The sequence below is a fragment of the Salmo salar genome, chromosome ssa06, assembly GCF_905237065.1.
Source record: "Salmo salar chromosome ssa06, Ssal_v3.1, whole genome shotgun sequence".
In the NCBI taxonomy this organism is placed as follows: Eukaryota; Metazoa; Chordata; class Actinopteri; order Salmoniformes; family Salmonidae; genus Salmo; species Salmo salar.
Genome location: NC_059447.1, coordinates 36,333,574 through 36,355,407, shown reverse-complemented (window position 1 = coordinate 36,355,407; position 21,834 = coordinate 36,333,574). Strand labels below are relative to the sequence as shown.

Genomic DNA, 21,834 nt, shown 5'->3' with positions numbered 1-21,834 from the left:
AGTTAAATAAAAAATAAATATGAACTTGATGTGTACTGCAAAAAAGATGGGTCTGATTCCCACTGACATCTTGACATTTTGAAAAAGGAAACCCAGCTGTATGTGTGTGTTCTTGAGAACAATATCTCCCAAGCAATATCTAGTCTTCTTTAACTGTGTCATTTTAATGAGTGTCTAAAGGTTTTGATTGATTAGTGAAGGCTTTAACATGCAAGCAAGCCTTGCCATGGATAGGTAAACCAGATATCCTGTCCTTACACTGGCTCAGACAGCATGAAGTTCAATCAGTGCACAGAGATAAGACAGAGAGAGGAAAAGTCCAAGAGATATGGATTTTATATGGCCATGGAAAGTGGCACAAGGAGGGGATTTCAAAGAAGCAAACCAAGTCTGTTCTGTTGAGGGTAGACTTTGTTTCATCTGTATTTGTCAAGAGTTGTAATGCACCCCCCACAAACCTCCCACTTTACCCCATTGCCCACACTTCCTAGTCATAGCACAGCTGCTAGGATACCACTTGTCATGGGGATTGTGACAATTAGCGAGAAACGATCATTAAGACAATGCAAGCATTTTACAATCATTAAGACCATTCTCATCCCCCATCTGGTCTGGACTAAAATCCCTTGGGGTATATGTATGCTAACAATGACAGCCAAGTCCTCCACTCCACCCCAGAACAATTGTGTCAATTGTTAGTGTGCATTCAGCGAAACAATGATAGAAAAACATTCCAACCTCACCCCTTGTCATAGGCTTTATATGCATTAACAGTGACAGCACAGCGCCCTTCATGAACGGGTTAAAGTAAGTAAAGACACGTATAATATGCCTCCCAGTTGAAAATAGGCCTGCAACTGATTTTGCCATTTTTAAATTGCTTCAACGTCAATGTTGATACTCAGTTGTGGAGAACTGTTTAAATTGCAACTAAAATCATACATCATTGTTTGTTTTAGATTATCAGACATATAACATTTCCTTACTACACAACTCCTGAAGGCTCAGCTAATGGCAGCTTCCTTGTGCACTACATTTGCCTGCACATATGTCTGGCTGCAGGTGATCTGCATATGAAAACTAAGTGGGGCAACTGTTTCCTACCCACTGGGCCCACACTGATTGAATCAATGTTGTTTCCACATCATTTCAATGAAATTATGTGGGTATTCTGTCTGCAATTATCAAAGACACATTTCAAATCACTTGATAACTCTGCTGTGGTAGACAGCGCGAAAGACACGCTTCCTACCACTATCTATATCACAGCCGAGTTATAGGTTTGCCAGTTTGGAGAAGTACAGATATTCACACATTATACAACGCGGACAAGGAGTTATGGATTGTTTATTTGCCCTCAGTAACATGATTTTGGGAAAGAAGTACCCCCCCCTAAGAATCTTTCGGCAGTTATTTTTTCGGCCTCCGAAATTGTAACCACCTAGCAGTGGGTTTCGCCAGAGTTGGGCCTCCTGACTTAGCTCCAAAGCTTCGCGCTTGAAATTTGCATAAAGTAGAGCACAACTCAACTTTTATTTCCACTCCACAAGCAAGGTTCTCGCCGCTCACCTTCCCCAGCACATTTCTCTGTGTGTACTCGTTGAAAATGTATGGGGGTGGAACTTCTGCTGTTTGAATTCAGCAGGAGAAGCTGAATGAATTCAGCAGGAGAAGTTCTGCCCCCATTAATTTTCAACAAGGGAACGCAGAGAAATGTGCAGGTGATTGTGGGAAGGTGAGCGACGAGAACTCTGCTAGCAGAGCTGTAGAACATTTTTTGCTCTACTCTACTTCAGGCAAACTTCAGGCGAAGCATTTTCAAGAGCAAGCGCCTCTGATCAAAACCCACTGTATGTAAGACGCCCATGTGTGGAAACGCGGTGTCCTTTATAGGGCTATTTGTATGATTACTTTGAGAGCTTTAAACTGAATAGGTCCACATGGGGTCTCAATAACAGCAGAAAAACTGATAGGCCTAAACCAAAAGAGCAGAGATTATAAATTAAGTCATGTATGGCATCTTATCTGAGCAGCTGATAATGTCGAGAGAAGGTGTGGGCAATTGTAATTATCACCTAAACACTTGTATAAATAAAAAAATATGGATTTAGCACACTTGTAGATCTGATGAAGGCATAAATGCCTAAACACATTAGCCTGCCCCGACAATAAAGAAGTGAAATGAGCTGATGTCTTTTTGTCCTTTTTTTCCACGTTTGTCCTTTTTTATGTTTCGAAGTGTCTCCTTTTACCAATGTTCTTGAACTTGAGATTTAATTTGAAATCATTGTCACATATAGTAGAGCACCCAGTTAATTAAGCGAGACAGCACACGTTACCCACTCCACAATGTAGAGAGAACTTTGCTTGGCTGAGCCAAAGCCTTTGTAAACAATTGTTTGCAGTGGATTAAGATTAAGAGAATGATGTGTGTTCTTTTGAGTTCTCCATCTGTACACAAAACATAGCAGATTAATTATTTACCTGCAGCTCACACCATGCCACTTCTACTGTTGTCTCCGTATCCAGGCCTTTGTACACCGTCTTAAACGACCCTCTCCCAATTTCAATGTTGAATTTGAGGAACCTTCCATCAGGTGACGTCGCGACGGCTTTGGTTTCAATTTCATCCTTTTCCTCTTGCTCTCGTTTTCTTTCAAATGGAGCGCGAGATAAAATGACCTTTTTGTCAGTGATTTCTTCCTCGGAATCTGTACTTGTGCCCTGTGCTTGCGAGCTGGGCTGTGGCGCGTCCCAGGTATCAAGAGGTGGTTTGGGGTCTGATGCTTGGGTACCAGGTGAGCACGTGCTCGTTCCCGGGCTTGAGACAGGTGAGACAGGTACCGATGAGTCCACCTTTTTCTCCTCTGCCGCTGTTTCGGCTAAAATATCATCAGCAGACCAGGAGTGAGTTTTGGAGAGAGGGTCATCATCGTAAACTTCAGGCTCCAAATCCAAGGTATTTATTTTGCTCAACCTATACGAATTTCTCCTGGAGTTTGCCGAGTGTCTCCTTCGCCTTGGTGGTATTCGGCCAGGGAAGCAGGAGTTGGCATCGAACCCAGCAGGTAACTTGGAGAAACCCAGTCCGGCCACGTCGACCTCTAGCTGTGACATTTCTGTTTTATGAGTTTTGCCGCGAAACGCAACAGGTGGGTCTTGTGTCCCAACTAGTGGATAGTGCAAATCCGAATGAAGGCTATTCAAAAACATAAACTGGACAAGGGAACAACGTAGGTTGCAGGGAATGTGGATTATTTCGAAAAAATAAAAACAGGCAAAAAGCTACAGAAATCCAAATGAGACAAATAAGTATAGGCTACAGATAAAATGTGTCTATATTTGGCTTATACATTCGATTTTTTTTCTTCAGTTTAATTCAACTATAGGCTATTGACTATTGGCTAATAATACAAAAAATATTTAACAATCAACGTGTACTGACAAATCTCTTCACCTCAACCTGAATGAAGGTCGTTCGAGTTGTCCCTAGTAAAAAGTGCTTGTTTAAATCCGCCAAATATAATTTACTTAGTCGTGGTCTTGCTCATAGACAGACGAAAAATAAATGTGCTCTTATAACATTAATCCGAGTATTCCTCAAACTGTCTCTGGTCGCACGTCTTCAAACTGTTCGCTCCCAATGTGGATTAAATGTGTATCAACAACGCGTAGAGTGCTCGAGCGCACAGTGAACGCTCCATGGGCATTGGGCTCCACCCCAAAAACCACATTTCGGATCCTGTGTTTTGCCTGCAACCTTAGACTATTATAGGTAGTGAAGCTATAGTTCCCGTGAATGTACACTGAACAAAAATATACACGCAACATGTAAAGTGCTGGTTTCATGAGCTGAAATAAAAGATCCCAGAAAGTTTCCATACACACAAAAAGCTTCTTTCTGTCATATTTTGTACACAAATGTGTTTACATCCATGTGGGTGAGCATTTCTCCTTTGTTCAAATAATCTAACCACCTGACAGGTGTGGCATATCCACAAACTGATTAAACAGCATGATCATTACACAGGTGCACTTGTGCTGGGGAATATAAAAGGCCACTCTAAAATGTGCAGTTCACTCAAGTTTTGAGGGAGCGTGCAATTGGCATGCGGACTGCAGGAATGTTCACCAGAGTTGTTGCTAGATAATTACATTTTAATTTCTCTACCATATGTATGGCGTCATGTGGGCGAGCAGTTTGCTGATGTCAACGTTGTGAACAGAGTGCCCCATGGTGGCGGTGGGGTTATTTTATGGGCAGGCATAAACTACGGACAACGAACACAATTGCATTTTATCGACGGTAATTTGAATGCTCAAAAATATCGCAACGAGGCCATTTTTTAAGGTATATATGTATTCCCAGTCATGTGAAATCCATAGATTAGGGTCTAATTAATTTAAATTAGCTGATTTCCTCATATGAACTGTAACTCAGTAAAATCTTTGAAATTGTTGCATGTTGCGTTTATATTTTTGTTCAGTATATATTTTCATAGTTAACGTTTGCTAAAAAAAATAAAACATTGTAATGAAGTTGACTTTGAAATTAGAAAGATGTTAGCTTGTGGTGAGTAGTAGCCTAAACATACTGTACAGTAGTACTTGCAAACTTACTATTCAAGGTAGCCTAATAGTGGAATCTTGGTCCAAGTGTGAATTGAATGCATTCTGGCAATGTACCAAGGCTTTAGATTCCAGCTCTTGGTTTAGAATGTTGGACTTACAGTAGGCTATCCTGTATATTGTGCTATACCATATGCCTACTGTAAGGTAATTATTACGATGTCAGAAGACAAGAGTCATCTAAACGTATATTAACTTAATAATAATAACTGTTTTACTGAGGTAATTGCTCCTAGAACAGGAGCTATCCGCTTATCTGTGGTGACTATCTTTAGCAATGTTACATAATGTTGCACTGTGAACTACTTGAAATAGTGGGTAGGATACAAATAGAGATAATGACTACAGCAAAATGAATGAATCCATCTTAACGTCAAGTTGCAACAGACTAAAATTGCCTGGCAGCCTGCCATCCTGGCACTGTAGAAATAACCTTCATCAAGAAGTCTGGATTAAGCCAAAGACAAAGACAGCTGACCATCTAAATCTAGGCTGTACCTACCTAATCTCTTCAATAGGAAATTCAATCACAGAGACAAAAGCAATACAGATAAACTGAAAGAGGTTTCACTGCCTTATAAAATAGTTTTACAACAGTGTCCTCACCAGTCAAGTATTCCCTTTTTGTCTGATGATGAACTCAGTAATACGGGGTTGGGTTGTGTGCAGATTTAGTCAAGGAAGGATAGTAGCATAGTGGTTATAGGAAAGGGGGTTTATTCATGTCTGTTTGACACATCTCACAAATTCTCATCAGTTACTTGTGATATAGCACAGTAGTAGCATATCACTCAAAGCTTAAGAATAGATATGTAAAACACGCCTAGTAGGAACATTATCGTCATCAGTCACTCTCCACCACAGACACACACATTTCCTCCATTCCAGGTTTAGAGTGTCAGGCCATTCCAGGGTTAACGTGAACTCCCTGACACGGACCGAGGCCTTAGCAGGGTTCCGGGACAAAGTGGAGAGAGCGGCTTAGCGTTGTGTGGCCAAGTGATTGCAGGCCACATTAGCCTAGTGCCACACACACCTTACTGTTGACTTGTGCGATATACTGACCCCATTCCCCTCATACTAAGGATTCCAGCCAGGGAAGTTCCAGTCAGTGAGAGCATGTGCTACGGCTTTGATTCCTGGGTAGACCGGTGTGTGTTGCCATATGCTTACAATCCCTGACACAGACACTGATGAAGGTGCTCAGCCTACCTCTGTAAAACACAAACAGACCGACAGACAGACAGAGGGCCAGTGACTCTTTGTTTATCCCCTCCTGTCACTGTAACATACAACATGTATTTAAATGTGTGTATCGCCCTCTAGCCTACTGTAAACACAGAGGGCAGTGTGTGTGTACATGAGTGTGTGTGTGTGTGTGTGTACGCCTGTGTGTGTAAGAGCTTGCACCGTGGAGATAGATAGCTCAAGTCCCAGCACCTGATATATCCCTCACTACCACTGCCAGGAGACTTAAACTAGCTGTCTCCCACCTGTCACATGAGCTTCACAGAGAGGCTGTGTGGAAGCAGGGGAGAGGAGCAGTCAGAGGGGGAGCTTATCTGCAGGAACACATTGCTCCTAATGCAGCAGACGGCCACCCACAGGTGCTAATCACTCATGTTTGATGAGAGCTTCTGCCGAGTCATCTTTCCAGAAAAGAGGAGTAGCACAAAAATCCCCATGAAACAGCATGGAAATGGGTCACACGGTAGACAACGTGCTAATCGCAGCGCTCTTCACATTTCCAGCTAAAAAGCAGCGCGTCGTCCTCCCTTCTCTGTCTGCTGCTGTATGGTTTGTTTATCTCCCCGTCATGAGGCAGGCAGTGCAATACGCTCTGTTCTTTTCTGCTTTAGCTGACACGGGGTAGGGGGCAGGAGGCTGGGCCTTGACAAGGGAATAATAAACAGAGGTCCTATTTTTTGAAGGTCAAGGAAATTGATATGACATTTAAAGCTTAGTGGCTTTTGCAACTTTTCCAAGGGCTTTAGCAATACTCATAAATGCCTGCCATAAGACTGTGAAAGTGTATTTCAACATACACAGAGGGAAGCTCACCAGTTGGAAAGCAATGTGAACTGTTGAGTGTGAACAGAATGTTAAAGTGTGCACTTAGGTGGGATAATAATACATAGACTATTAATACCACAATAATCCAGTTGTAAACAAGGCATTGCGTGAATATTGCCAGGTTGTTAACATACTCAATAAACATGGACAAGTAGCACAATTTCTCAAGCAGGGCCTGTATGCAAGTGCAAAAGCTATGGCTCTTTCAGACAGAAGAGGGATAAATACATTCAGAGTGAGTGGGCTTTTTAGAGAGGCCTCCTTTCCTTGGATGCCAATGACCATTACTATGCACATACCCTATATTATCCCTGGCCAAATCTGATACTTTTTCCACTAACTGGTATTTTGACAACTCTCATCAGCTCTTTTCTCATCAGATCTTTTTAGAGCTGATCTAATTGGTATTTTGACCAATTTAGATCAACCAATTAGATCAACTCTGAAAAAGATCTGATTAGAAAAAATCTGATGTGATTGGTGAAAATACCAATTACTGAAAAAAATATCAGAATAGGGCTGCCTGTCTGGATAAGAGCGTCTGCTAAATGACTTAAATGTAAATGTAAATGTCTAAACGCAGCCTAAGGTGTCTAACCTGTGTCCCAATACTCATACATGGCTCCCTATCCTTGCCTCGTCTCCTACTGTAGGTCACCAACGCTCCAATAAAACGGAGTATGTGACAGCAATACTATGAAATTCCCACCTAACCTACCTATGTGGTAAATGAAGGACATATGTTCCCTGCTCTTGTTGGAGTATGTAATGACATAGTACTGAAATGTAGAACTACACTTGTACTTGGAATGCATTGATGTTGCCACCTAGTGGGCTTATCTGGAACAACATACCAATGTTGTAAGGCTGCATCTCAAAGTCTGCCTATACTGCTCTGACAGAACAAAATGAAAAATGGAGTAGGGTTACATCTACTACTCTTCTCTTTACAGTCAACAAGTCACACATCAGCATGTGGGAGTGTGTGTCAACTCTGGAGCTACGCCAGGGCTAGGTGGCTTTGTTGTTTGCTTTCACTGATGTATGAACTAACCATTAAGCCCTATTAACCAATGTTTTATACTGAGCTTAAGCAGTGCTTTTTTTCACCTTTATTTAACCAGGTAGGCCAGTCTGTTTTGTTATTCTGATTAGCTTTTGCCTAACTTGATGTTGCCAAAATAATCAGCTGACATGCGAACATGACAAACAAGTCATATTTGATTGCAATATTGTTAGATAGACACTAAACACATCTCTCACTGGTGATTTCTGTTAGTGCCTGCTTTGAGTCTGTATGAAGCACTATTTTGTGTGAGTCTCTTGGGAGGCCGTCATTGTGTGTTGTTTTCAGTAGGCCTACACACTTCAACTTCAAGATTCTTGGCATACATTAGTGAGCCATCACTGTGGCCTTGAGGGCAAAATGTGAGCCAGAGTGAAGGGTTACCAATTTACCAGGACCCTGATGCAGGTGATTATAAATGTAGGCTACTGGCAGGGCCACTGTCCAGAGGGAAGTACTTACATTTTAGTCATTCAGCAGACGCTCTTATCCAGAGCAACTAACAGTTAGTGCAATCATCTTAAGATAGCTAGGAGGGACAACCACATATCACAGCACAGGCATAGAAAGTACATTTTTCCTCAATAATGTAGCTATCAGTAGAGAGCTAGAAGGGGGAGGGGTCAAGTAAAAGTGCTGGTTAATTTTAAATGTAAATACATTTTTATTGGGGGGGGGGGTCAAGGTGAGGAGGAGGATGCTGTTTGAAGAGGTAGGGTTTCAGATGTTTTCAGAAGATGGGCAGGGACTCTGCTGTCCTAGCTTCAGGGGGAAGCAGGTTCCACCATTGGGGTGGCAGGTCAGAGAAGAGTTTGGATTGGGCTAAGCGGGAACTGCAAGAGACCTGAGGTGGCAGAACAGAGTCCTCGTGTTAGGATGTAGGGTTTGAGCATAGCCTGAAGGTAGGGAAGGGCAGTTCCTCTTGCTGGTCTGTAGGTAAGTACCATGATCTTGTAGTGGATGCGAGCTTCAACTGGAAGCCAGTGGAGTGTGTGGAGGAGCGGGGTGAAATGAGAGAACATGGCAAGGTTGAAAACCAGGGGTGCTGCAGCGTTCTGGATAAGTTGCAGGGGTTTAAATGGTACACACGGGGAGCCCAGCAAATAGCGAGTTGCAGTAGTCCAGACGGGAGAGGACAAGTGCCTGGATTAGGACCTGTGCCGCTTTCTGTGTGAGGTAGGGTCGTACTCTACTCTGCTTTGATGTTTGCAGAGAACGACAGAGGGTTGTCCAGGGCCACGCCAAGGTTCTTTGCACTCTGGGAGGGCAACACTGTGGAGTTGTCAACCATGATGGAGAGTTCTTTGAGCGGGCAGTTCCGTCTTGTCGAGGTTGAGATATCTGCCAGGCACACAGAAATACATGTCGCCACCTGGGTGTCAGAAGGGGGGGAAGGAGAAAAGTAGTTGAGTGTTATCCGCATAGCAATGATAGGAGAGACCATGTGAGGATATGACGGAGCCGTGTGATTTGGTGTATAGAGAGAAGAGGAGAGGGCCTAGAACCAAGCCCTGTGGGACACAGTAGTGAGAGTATGTGGTGCAGACACAGATCCTCTCCACGTCACCTTGTAGAAGCGGCCTGCAAGGTAGGATGCAATCCAAGAGTGTGCAGAGCCTGAGACGCCCAGACCCGAGGGGGGGAGAGGAGGATCTGATGGTTCACGGTGTCAAAGGCAGCGGATAGATCTAGGAGGATGAGAACAGAGGAGAGCGAGTCCGCTTTGGCAGTGCGGAGAGCCTCCGTGACACAGAGAAGAGCAGTCTCAGTTGAGTGACCCGTCTTGAAGCCTGACTGGTTAGGGCCAAGAAAATCGTTCTGAGAGAGATAACGAGAAAGTTCATCAGAGACAGCATGCTGAAGTGTTTTGGAAAGAAAAGAAAGAAGGGATAGAGGTCTATTGTTGTTGACGTCAGATGAGTCGAGTGTTGGTTCCTTGAGGAATGGAGCAACTCGGGCCGTTTTGAAGTCAGAGGGTTCAGGGATGAGTTGATGAGGGAAGTGAGGAATGGGAGAAGGTCTCCAGAGATGGTCTGGAGGAAGAAGGAGGGGATGGTGTTGAGCAGGCAGGTTGTCGGGGGCCAGACCTCACTAGTCGCAGGATGTTATCTGGAGAGATAGGGGAGAACGAGGTCAAGGCGTAGGATAGTTCTGTGTGAGTGAGACCAGGGGACTCAATAGGCTGAGTGAATGAGTAGCAGATGTCGTCAACCGTTTTTTCAAAGTGGTTGACAAAGCTGTCCACAGAGAGGGAGGGAGGAGGGGGTGGAGGATTTAGGAGGGAGAAGAATGTGGAAAAGAGTTTCCTAGGGTTAGAGGCAGAAGCTTGAAAATTAGAGTGGTAGAAAGTGGCTTTAGCAGCGGATACAGAGGAAGAGAACAGAGAGGAGGGAGTGAAAGGATGATTTTTATTTATTTTATTTTTATTTAACCTTTATTTAACTAGGCAAGTCAGTTAGGAACAAATTCTTATTTACAATGACGGCCTACCAAAAGGCAAAAGGCCTCCTGCGGGGACGGGGGCTGGGATTAAACATTTAAATACATTTAATAAGAATATAGGACAAAACACTACATAAAGAGAGACCTATGACAACAACATAGCATGACAGCAACACATGACAACACAGCATGGTAGCAACACAACATAACAACAACATGGTAGAAACACAACATGGCAGCAGCACAACATGGTAGCAGCACCTAACATGGTACAAACATTATTTGCCACAGACAACAGCACAAAGGGCAAGAAGGTAGAGACAACAATATATCATGCAAAGCAGCCACAACTGTCAGTAAGAGTGTCCATGATTGAGTCTTTGAATAAAGAAATTGAGATAAAACTGTCCAGTTTGAGTGTTTGTTGCAGCTGGTTCTAGTCGCTAGCTGCAGCGAACCGAAAAGACGAGCGACCCAGGAATGTGTGTGCTTTGGGGACCTTTAACAGAATGTGACTGGCAGAACGGGTGTTGTATGTGGAGGATGAGGGCTGCAGTAGATATCTCAGATAGGGGGGAGTGAGGCCTAAGAGGGTTTTATAAATAAGCATCAACCAGTGGGTCTTGCGACGGGTACACAGAGATGACCAGTTTACAGAGGAGTATAGAGTGCAGTGATGTGTCCTATAAGGAGCATTGGTGGCAAATCTGAAGGCCGAATGGTAAAGAACATCTAGCCGCTCGAGCACCCTTACCTGCCGATCTATAAATTACGTCTCCGTAATCTAGCATGGGTAGTATGATCCTCTGAATCAGGTCCTCCGGAAGTTTAGTTTTCCTCCATTTTTGCTCAGCGGTCCACAGCCCTGTTCTGTAAGCTCGCAATGTGTCACTCAGCCACAGAGCAGGAGGGGAGGGCAGAGCCGGCCGGGAGAAAAGGAGACAGTGCGAGTCATAGGATGCGGAAAGGGAAGAAAGTAGGGTCAAAGAGGCAGAATCAGGAGACAGGAGGGAGAAGGATTTAGCAGAAGGGAGAGATGATAGGTTAGAAGAGGACAGAGTAGTGGCAGAGAGAGAGAACGAAGATTGCGACGGTGCATGACCATCTGGGTAGGGGCTGAGTGGTTAGGGTTGAAGAAAAGGGTGACAGGGTTGCAGTGAGATTAGTAGGCGAGCGGCCTCTAGTAAAGATGAAGTCAAGCGTATTGCCTGCCTTGTGAGTTGGAGGGGATTGGGAAAGGGTGAGGTGAAAAGAGGCAAGAAGGGGAAAGAAGGGCAGCATAGGCTGAGATGAACTCGGTGTTCTTGACCTCAGATCGGCAGTTACAAACTTTGCCAGAGACCCGGAATATTACATGTGTTGTGCGCGCGGGGTACACTCAATTAGAAGGGTTGAAGCCAAGGGGTGGGGAGCGTCTTTAAAGTCTACAGAGAGAGGTGCGAACAGGTATAGAAAACACACACATAGTTGACAAAGCTACAGAAGAGCAAAATGAGAATCTGTAAATAACTAACAATAGCATGAAGCCCACTGAGATGGTTATATACACTCAGAAAATAGATAAAACCACCCCCCCCAAAACATGTCACAAATTGCCCTGCCCCTTGATCCTGGTCAATGTGTCAACAACTATCTGCAAGTTATGAGCAGTCAGCAGTTCATACACCAAGTAGGACACTGGGAAGACAGGCAGCACTTAAAGTAGACGGCCCTAGCTAGCAAAAAGACTGTACTAGACAACAGATGAAGACAACATTTATAATTATCACTCCTGAAGATATCAGGAGTCCTCTAGATATAGAATGAAGCACTTGATTCTAATAGGTAAAACCTTGTTTGAAGAGTTATGTACTGTGCTCAAGTGAGTCATGTATGGAATAGCACTGCGTAGGCGTATCTCATAGGTTATTAGAGTATGCAATAAAAAAAATGATGATTTTGATAGCACAGTGAGGGCGGGGGAGATTGGTCCTCAGAGGCCATCCTGAGCGCTGCCTCCCGAACTTAGCCTTAAGATGCTTTTGGGAAACAGCCCAGGTTAGTAGAAAAATACAGGGCAGCGTTTTCCATTAGCCAATCTGTAACATTGACTATAGAGTCATCATATATCGGCCTTACAAGGCGTAGCTTTAGGGCATGTCCATCTAAAAGGACTCGTGAGCACCAACATGAAGTTCATAGGAGCATATAAAATTGGGTGTCAAATGAAAGCTACACTACATGGCCAAATGTATGTGCACACCTGCTCGTCGAAAATCTCATTCCAAAATCATGGGCGTTAATATGGAGTTGGTCCACCCTTTGGTGTGATAACAGCCTCCAGTCTTCTGGGAAGGCTTTCCACAAGATGTTGGAACATTGTTGCGGGGACTTGCTTCCATTCAGTCACAAGAGCATTAGTGAGGTCGGGCACTGATGTTGGGCGATTAGGCCTGGCTCGCAGTCAGCGTTCAAATCAAATCACATTTTATTAGTCACATGCACCGAATACAACAGCTTACAGAGAAATGCTTACTTACGAACCCCTAACCAACAATACCATTTTTAAAAATATGGTTAAGAATAAAAGTAACGAGTAATTAAAGATCAGTAGTAAAATAACAATAGCGAGACTATAGCGAGACAATGTGCGGGGGGTACCGGTTAGTTGAGGTAATATGTACATGAATGTAGAGTTATTAAAGTGACATTCATGATAACAACAGATTAGCAGCGGTGTAAAAGAGGGGTAGGGATAATGCAAATAGTCTGGGTAGCCATTTGATTAGGTGTTCATGAGTCTTACGTCTTGGGGGTAGAAGCTGTTTACAAGCCTCTTGGACCTAGACTTGGTGCTTCGGTACCGCTTGACGTGCAGTAGCAGAGAGAACAGTCTATGACTTGGGTGGCTGGAGTCTTTGACAATTTTCAGGGCCTTCCTCTGATACCGCCTGGTATAGAGGTCCTGGATGGCAGGAAGCTTGGCCCAGTGATGTACTGGGCCGTTCGCACTACCCTCTGTAGTGCCTTGCGGTCAGAGGCCGAGCAGTTGCCATACCAGGCAGTGATGCAACAAGTCAGGATGCTCACGATGGTGCAGCTGTAGAACCTTTTGAGGATCTGAGAACCCATGCCAAATCTTACCAGTCTCCTGAGGGGGAATAGAATTTGTCGTGCCCTTTTCACGACAATTCATCCCAAAGGTGTTTGAGGTTGAGGTCAGGGCTCTGTGCAGGCCAGTCAAGTTCTTCCACATCAATCTCGACAAACGATTTCTGTATGGACCTCGCTTTATGTACGGGGGCATTGTCATGCTGAAAGAGGAAAGGGCCTTCTCCAAACTGTTGCCACAAAGTTGAAAGCACAGAATAATCTAGAATGTCATTGCATGCTGTAGCATTTTCCTTTACATAATAATGCATTTCTGTATAGTACAGATCAGCAACCCATGATGTAATTCTGTTACCTTAATTCCGTAACCGGATGTAAATCCACTTCACCTACTGTAATTCAATATCCAAAATAAATGTATTCAAACTCAAGGTGTCATGTCATAGCTGACATCCCATTATTTCTGCAGACATCTTTGAATTTTAATTCAGAGCAGATATATATTTTTTAAATCTGGTCGCATAAAAAACCGAGGGAGATTTTACCATCATTCTGTTACTTTGCATCTGCACAGCTCTTCCAGTGAATGTGCTTTTGTGAAATGTTCAAAGTAGTCCTTGTGCATAGAATTGTATGGTTTGTTAAACTTTGAAATCAATGATTTTTGTTTGGAATACATTTTAAAGTGAAAAATCTTAGTCAAAGCCTAATTCCATTATCGTGGAATTGCCCAGCCTATAGGGTCTGGGATGAGTGGTCCCAGCACAGACTAACTGTGACAAAAGTTTACAATACAGACTGTCAATAGATGTCAATAAATGAATAAACTTGAAACTAAGATTTGAAACAACTTTTGCAAATCTTAGAAAAGACACTGGGCACGTTTGAGTAGTAAGGCGAAAACAAGTCAAGGAGTGAAGTCAGGGGAGGTGCATCTGTGACATCTGAAAGTTGGACACTCATGTGGTTTTCCAACAGCAAGGCTCAGATCAACATGGAAGTGTTGATAAAGAAAGTGTTCTTTACAATGTCGAAATAAACATTGTTCCAACCCCCATATTACACACTCACAAACTGAAATCATATGTGTGTTCATTGTACAATCAATTACTGTTTCAGTCATGTCTTTGGTCACATTCAGGTGGGTCAAACAACAACACTGTAATGACTGGTTGACACTAGAGCCTGCCATAATTCAGGCGATGGCTGCAGGATGAAGTTGGTGAAGAGCAACTGCAGAAACTTGCTGTCCACTGCAGTCAAAACTTAATGACCTTTGATCACATTATTTCTGTAAAGTTCATGCAGTCGACATGTAGGCGCAAGTCGGACAATGTTATTCCCATAATGTAACTCACTTTGAAAGGCGGTGACCATCGGACTTGACATAAGCTCGAACGCACCCACACGGACGGTCAAAACAGCTGGCAGTAAGCGGTTCGAAAATCGGAGGTGACGTAATTCTGCTACGTACATCATCAAATCGCGCGCTCAGAAGCACACAGCGCCCAATGACTATATATTTTACATTCAATTACGAATAATCAAGAAGGTAAGTTAATATTTGCAAACATGCACTCCTGTTGTTTTAAAATAAAATTACGATGCCAAACAGACGCTACTTACTTGTCCGACATTTACCTTGTCCAGCAGACCCACACAGCTAGCTAACGTTAACTAGTTACTAGCACCATAGCATTAGAATGGATCTCTATGGCTAGTACAGACCTGGACGTGTGAACCCCATCATGTCAGCTGAAGGTGTGACTTCCAATCCTGATCCTTTTTATTTCATTTTCTGCCCTGTGTGAGGTTTATGTAGCTAGCTACACACAAGCGCTGTTCAGATTCGTAGAAATGTAACGTTAGCTAGATTTCCAGTTTTTCCTTCGTATTGTAAATCACGCCTACTACACGTTGTCTAATAACGTTACACTTAGCTCACACAAGCCTAATTATTTGCACCTAGTAAAAGTTGTTTCCCATCAGCAACCCAAATAATTTCGATCTGTTTACCACATTGCTGCGGCAAGATGATTGATAAAGTTGTTTCTTTTTTATTTTGCAGGTCCGACGATGACTGAGTTTAAGAGAGCCTTCTCACTGGTGTGGGATCACTTCACTCTAGTGACACCCAATAAGGTCCAGTGCGCCCTCTGTTCACAACGGCTTAGCTTCAACAAAAACACCTCCGCCATGTTAAGGCACTTACGATCAAGGCACCCAAGCGAGGCTTGGTACAGCAACTCAACATCTGGGGCCCACTCAAGCACAAGCAACTCAACATCTGGAGTCCACTCAACGTTTTCAAACTCAATAATTAGTAGTTCTGGAGTCCACTCATCGTTCTCTGGTACTACAGGACTAAACTCAATGTTTACAAACAGTGCTGCTGCTGGACACCACATCCAAGGTATGTTAACTTTAGAATAGATGGTTTTCATCCTGTTTCAATCAATTATTATATTTAGATTAGCATTAATTGTACATCTAATTCAATTTGAATTGATTATGCTGTTTTATTTCACAGTCAGGACCACAAGACAAGAGGACCTGGATGATGCCCTAGTCAACATGTTGGTTAAAGACACCCAGCCATTTTCAGTAGTCGAGGAAGAGGGATTCGCTGCTTTCGTCCAAAAGCTAGACCCAAGCTACAATCTTCCAAACAAGCAAGCGCTGAAGAAAATGGTGGGGTCTCGGTGTGAATTCATCAATGATAATGTTGTATCTCAGATGGTAATTTCTGACTTTGTCAGCCTGACTTCGGACATGTGGACATCTATAGACAAGCACAGTTACATTTCAGTGACAGGGCATTTGGTAGCAGAAAATGCCCAGTTATCCACTTTCCTCCTTGGGATTTCTAAGCTGCCTGAAAACCACAAAGTGATCCACATTGAGGAGGCCAAAAACCAACTGGTGGCGAGCTGGGGCCTCCACAGCAGGGTCGCTGCATTTGTCACAGAGAACAGCGAAAATATGGTAGCCACGGTTCAGAAATTAGGAATCCTCCAGTTGCCCTCTTTTGCACACGTCCTGAACCTTGTGATTAAGAGGTCCATGGAGGCTACTTTGGAGCTGCAAGACATCCGCTCCCAAGCGCGGGCTATCGTGGCTTTCTTCAAGTCGAATCAGAACGCAGAGATGAGGTTAGCCGAGGTGCAGGGGCAGCTAGGCAGGCCAGAGCAGAAGCTGATTCCGGAAGTGGACTCGAGATGGAACAGTAGCTTTTCTATGCTGGAACGCATCTTTGACCAGAGGGAGTCTGTGGCTGCTGCTCTCAGCACCCTGGACACGGACATCATCCCTCTGGGATCTGCTGACTACGAGGTCATCCACCAGTGTCTTGGAGTGCTGGGTTCCTTCAACCAGGCCACAGCTGAGCTCGCCTCAGAGAAACGCGTCTCGGCCTCCAAGGTCATTCCTCTTGTCCGGATGCTGAAGATAACCCTTGAGAAGAAGCACGGTGCCATCATACACCCTACGGCTACACAGCTGGCGTCTAACCTGCAGAGGGAGCTTCAGACGAGCTGCAGTATGGTGGAGACCGAACCAATCCTGGCTCTCTCTGCTCTCCTAGACCCGCGCTTCAAAATGTTGGCCTTCGGGAACCAAGGCTACGCTCAGGAGGCGGTGAAGCTCCTCACCTCCGAGTGTGCCTCGTTAATCCGGATAAATCCGGACAAGGACGACATTCTACCACCGTCCACCACCGGGTCGACGACGCCCTCCCCGACATCACCCCACACCTCCTCCTGGGCAATGGAAACCGCTTCCATCTCCATGGCAACATCTCCGTCTAAGTCCCACGATGGGGGTCTGTGGGAGATGTTTGACAGTAAAGTGGGCGAGACACAGAGCGTCCAGAGCAGCACAGCGGACGCAGCGGTGGAGGTACAACACTACCTCAGTGACCCGTACCTGAACCGAGTGGAGAACCCCATGCACTACTGGGAGAAGCACTCCAAGGTGTACCCGCACCTGTTCCAGCTGGCTCGGAAATACCTCAGCGTTCCCGCCTCGTCTGTGCCATGCGAGCGCATATTCACCAAAGCTAGAGATGTGTTCAATAAAAAGAGGAGTTGCCTGAGTATGAAGGCTGTTGAGCAGATAATGCTGTTGAATAAAGGTCTAGTATAGCTCAAGCAGCATACTATCCACAGTGCTTCTCATGCTGTTTGGCCTGTATGTAACATAGGACTATTAAATGTACAAAATGCATTGTAATGTATTCTTCCTGGTTTGTGTATAAAGTATGTTAAAATTGCCTTTGTTTTTAAAGAGAAGCGGTCTTTTACATTTTGAACATTTGTCAGGAGGCCATTTGACCACTAGAGGACAATGCTGCACAGCCTAACAACCTGGCACACTTGGGTGTATGTTTATGGCTCTCAATGACATTTTATTTATTACTGGGTGGACTGAATTCAAAATTGCCTATACATCACCATAAGTGTTAAAAATATATTTGAAAACATTTGTAAAAATCTGGATGGTTGTTGTGCAATTGATGTTATTTCACATTCATATCACCACGTATGGAGTTCTCTTGATGCTTTTTGAGTGCTTTTTAAGGTCAAGAAAATATTTAACTAATGATGGTTTATCTAATGCCTATTGATGCAGGTGAGGATGATGCTAAATGGCAATTTCATTGGAGGTACAATAGTGATGTAAGGAAGTCTGTATCTGGTATACGACTTACAAAGGGCAATGTGCGTTTGAATAGGTTCATGCTTGTAAATTATGGGGGGTGAATTGCTTGGAGGCATTCCACTGTTTTTTTTATTTAACTAGGAAAGTCAGTTAAGAAGAAATTCATATTTACAGTGATGGCCTAACCCAGACAACACTGTGCCAATTGTACACTGCCCTATGGGACTCCCAATCACAGCCAGATGTGATGCAGCCTGGATTTGAACCAGGTATTGCAGTGATACCTCTTGCACTGAGATGGAGTGTCTTAGATCACTGTGCCACTCGAGAGCCCAAGTTTGAAATGACAACAGGTGAATAAATGAAGTGGTTGCCAAGGAGACCTCAAATGGCTACCCAGACTATTTTCCAAGGGAACAGTTGTTGAGCCAGTCATTAAAAAGTAAAGAGCACACATTAATACTGGATTTTCAATTTACTCTTAAAACGATACGTATTTCACAGACCTTTACTGTAATATGTAAGCTCAATGGGAAGACCACTGTAAAATGTGTACAAGAATACTTAGCATTTTGGTTGGGGTGATACGTTTTTACTATGAAAAAAATCCTTGAAGACTGCTCTGAATCCTGTTGAGCTTCTGCCTTTCAGTCTGATCAGAGATGCTTCTTGGCTTGTTGAGTTTTTGCCAATGGTGTGCCTGATATCACTGCAGCAAAAGCTTGTTATTCAGCCCATTTTAGGTTATTTACCTAACACCCAGGTTTTTGTGGGTTGAAATAAGCTCTATTTTGAGCAAAATTGATTAAAGGCCTTTTCTTTACTTGGACTGAGAAGAAGTACACAGTTTTCCATTGAGGCAAGGCTATTAAATATCAGCATATTGCTGCTTTGGACCCACAATCAGTTGCACGGTGGTGATTTCAACTAATGGAGCACGTCCTTGTGTTTTGTATGTGGACACAAAAACAATTAAATTGCCAATGAGAGCTTTTGGAAGTCTTCATGAAATGTAAAAAGAAAATCTAAAATATGAAACATAGTGCAACCACAAACAAAGGCTGTCATAAGGATTATGTTGAAAACATACAGAGGGGGATGTTTTCCATGAACAACTATCATCCTCTGACTAACAACATGAGCATCATAGAAATCACACCAATATGGCTAATGTTACATATTTTAATATTAATCATAAAATGCCATTTAGCAGACACTTTTATTCAAAGTGATGTACACTACAGTGAGTGCATACACTTCAGTATATGTAATCCCTGAGGGAAACAAACCTAGCGTCACACTATTTCCAACTGAACCACACAGGACCAATAATATGGCTGTAGGGTAATTTATCAAACTGAACTCTATATTAGTCTTTTGTTGCTTCATTTACATTTATTTACTTTGTCTTGATTTGACTGTATTTTTCACTGATGATTGGCTTTACTTTTTTATGCAATTACCATACACTTCTTACCTTGTTTATCGGAAATTACCGTGGCACCTTTGTAAATGGAGTTTTATAATGATGTAGAGAGAAAAGCTTTCATAAATTGTATCAATATGTATTAGCGTTTATTGTACACTGGCTCGATGTTGGCTATTGAATTAGAGTAGTGTTTGTGGAGTAGCATAATGTGTACGATTAGCTACGTTTGTTAGCTCTACAAGTTGACTAATGCTTTAGTGTTAACATCAAAATCCCTCTTTATCATCTAAAGGACATTCATGTCAATGCTTTTTGACAGTAAATACGTAATGCAAAAACCAAAACGTGCACCCAGGTGGGTCCCAGGACTGAGTTTGGGATACCCTGGTATAGGGTAGAAGTTAAATGTTAGGCATATCTTTCTGGTAAAAATGAAAAGAACTATTGGGAAATAGACGTGTCTGAATGATGATGAATGACCCTTAACATCAGTTATCGACTGGAAGGTGTCAATTATATTATACTATCGGTCAAAAGTTTTAGAACACCTACTCATTCAAGGGTTTTTCTTTATTTTACTATTTTCAAAATTGTAGAATAATAGTGAAGACATCAAAACTATGAAATAACACATGTAATAACCAAAAAAGTGTTAAACAATCAAAATATATTTTATGTTTGAGATTCTTCAAATAGCCACCCTTTGCCTTGATGACAGCTTTGCATGCTCTTGGCATTCTCTCAACCAGCTTTATGAGGTAGTCACCTGGAATGCATTTCAATGAACAGGTGAACCTTCTGAAAAGCTAAGCCAATCAGTTGTGTTGTGACCAGGTAGGGTGGGTATACAGACCATATCCCTATTTTGGTAAAAGTCCAAGTCCATATTTTGGCAAGAACAGCTCAAATAAGCAAAGAGAAACGACAGTCCATCATTACTTTAAGACATGAAGGTCAGTCAATATGGAACATTTCAAGAACTTTGAACGTTTCTTCAAGTGCGGTCGCTAAAACAAATAAGCGCTATGATAAAACTGGCTCTCATGAGGACCACCACAGGATGGGAAGACCCAGAGTTTCCTCTGCTGCAGTTACCTCGTCATTAGAGTTAGCAGCCTCAGAAATTGTGTCCCAAATAAATGCTTCACAGAGTTCAAGTAACATACACATCTCAACATCAACTGTTCAGAGGAGACTGTGTGAATCAGGCCTTCATGGTTGAATTGCTGCAAAGAAATCACTACTAAAGGACACCAATAATAAGAAGAGACTTGCTTGGGCCAAGAAACACGAGCTTTGTGAGAAGCGGTGTGGGTGAACAGATGATCATGTGTATTTCTCACCGTAAAGCATGGAGGAGGAGGTGTTATGGTGTGGGGGTGCTTTGCTGATGACACTGTCTGTCATTTATTTAGAATTCGAGGCACACTTAACCAGCATGGCTACCACAGCATTCTGCAGAGATATGCCATCCCATCTGGTTTGGGCTTAGTGGGACTATCATTTGTTTTTCAACAGGACAATGACTCAACACACCTCCAGGCTGTGTAAAGGCTATTTTACAAAGAAGGAGAGTGATGGAGTGCTGTGTCGTGTCTATGGCATCATTAACTTGAAGACATGTTTATCAAATAACTCTCTGTAATTATTATTACGCGATTCACTGATTAATCGTGTAACTGTAATTAACTAGGAGGTCGGGGCACCAAGGAAATTATTCAGATTACAAAGTTATCATTTTCCTAATATAACTTTTCAGATATCATAATATCTGACCGATTATCTTCTGATTAATGATGTATTATTACCTCGCGTCAGTCTCATTCCAAACGTCGTAAATTGTTGTTATCTGCACGAACCCAGTCTTCACTAAGTCATCCATACATCAATTGTCTTAAAATCATTTATTTACTAAACTAAGTAATTCACAGAAAGCATACAAAACAGTAGGTATCGTTACAAAGAAATGGTGGAGGAATGTGCCCTAGTGGGCTAAACCGGCATGGCGGCTTGTTAAACAAAAGAGTAGTGGGGGCTCAGCTGAGAAGACCCTACAGAGTTGATAAATATTAACAATTGATATGCTAATCCTTTGCACATGAACGCTCACTCATTCGGAAACAATTGCAATCAATATATATATTTACGCTCAGTGTGTCGTCGTGATCTTTGTTGGAAAGGTTCGTCCTGTTGGAGAGTTCCCTCTCTCTCTCTCTCGGTTAGAATGGATCTTTCAAAGCGACATTCATTAATGTTGTTATAGAATGGTTGTTTCGTCGGTCTTCGTGTTCAATGACACCGAATTTCTAGCTGCAGACTAGTAATTAATATCAAAGACTTGTTATTATTCTGTCGGTATCGATAGTCTAAAAGATTAACCGCGTGGTATGGTTAAAGTTCGGTAGAGGAATGCATGGTCAAACCTTGGCTCTCTCTTCTGAGGTAA

The 21,834-nt window shown here is 42.9% G+C and overlaps 2 protein-coding genes across 4 annotated transcripts in view; one reads left to right on the top strand and one right to left on the bottom strand.

The window, feature by feature from the left end:
- Positions 1-3,795, bottom strand: part of LOC106607180 (serine/threonine-protein kinase WNK4) — a 78,892-nt gene extending 75,097 nt beyond the window's left edge. The window contains exon 1 of the mRNA XM_014203865.2: positions 2,485-3,795. Within this exon, the coding sequence (XP_014059340.2) occupies positions 2,485-3,213 (729 nt within the window). The 5' untranslated portion in view covers positions 3,214-3,795. The remainder of the gene's footprint in view (positions 1-2,484) is intronic.
- On the top strand, positions 2,869-18,862 carry LOC106607183 (zinc finger BED domain-containing protein 6). 3 transcript variants are annotated; one of them, XM_014203872.2, is made up of 3 exons: positions 2,869-2,959; positions 15,369-15,713; positions 15,831-18,862. In XM_014203872.2, exons 2-3 carry the CDS (start codon positions 15,377-15,379, stop codon positions 17,441-17,443), a joined length of 1,950 nt encoding a protein of 649 aa, XP_014059347.1. In that variant the 5' UTR covers positions 2,869-2,959; positions 15,369-15,376; the 3' UTR covers positions 17,444-18,862. The 3 variants fall into 3 exon arrangements, with proteins under 3 accessions (XP_014059347.1, XP_014059346.1, XP_014059345.1); XM_014203871.2 differs by lacking the exon at positions 2,869-2,959 and adding an exon at positions 14,735-14,852; XM_014203870.2 differs by lacking the exon at positions 2,869-2,959 and adding an exon at positions 14,934-15,061.
- Positions 18,863-21,834: the final 2,972 nt, after the last annotated feature.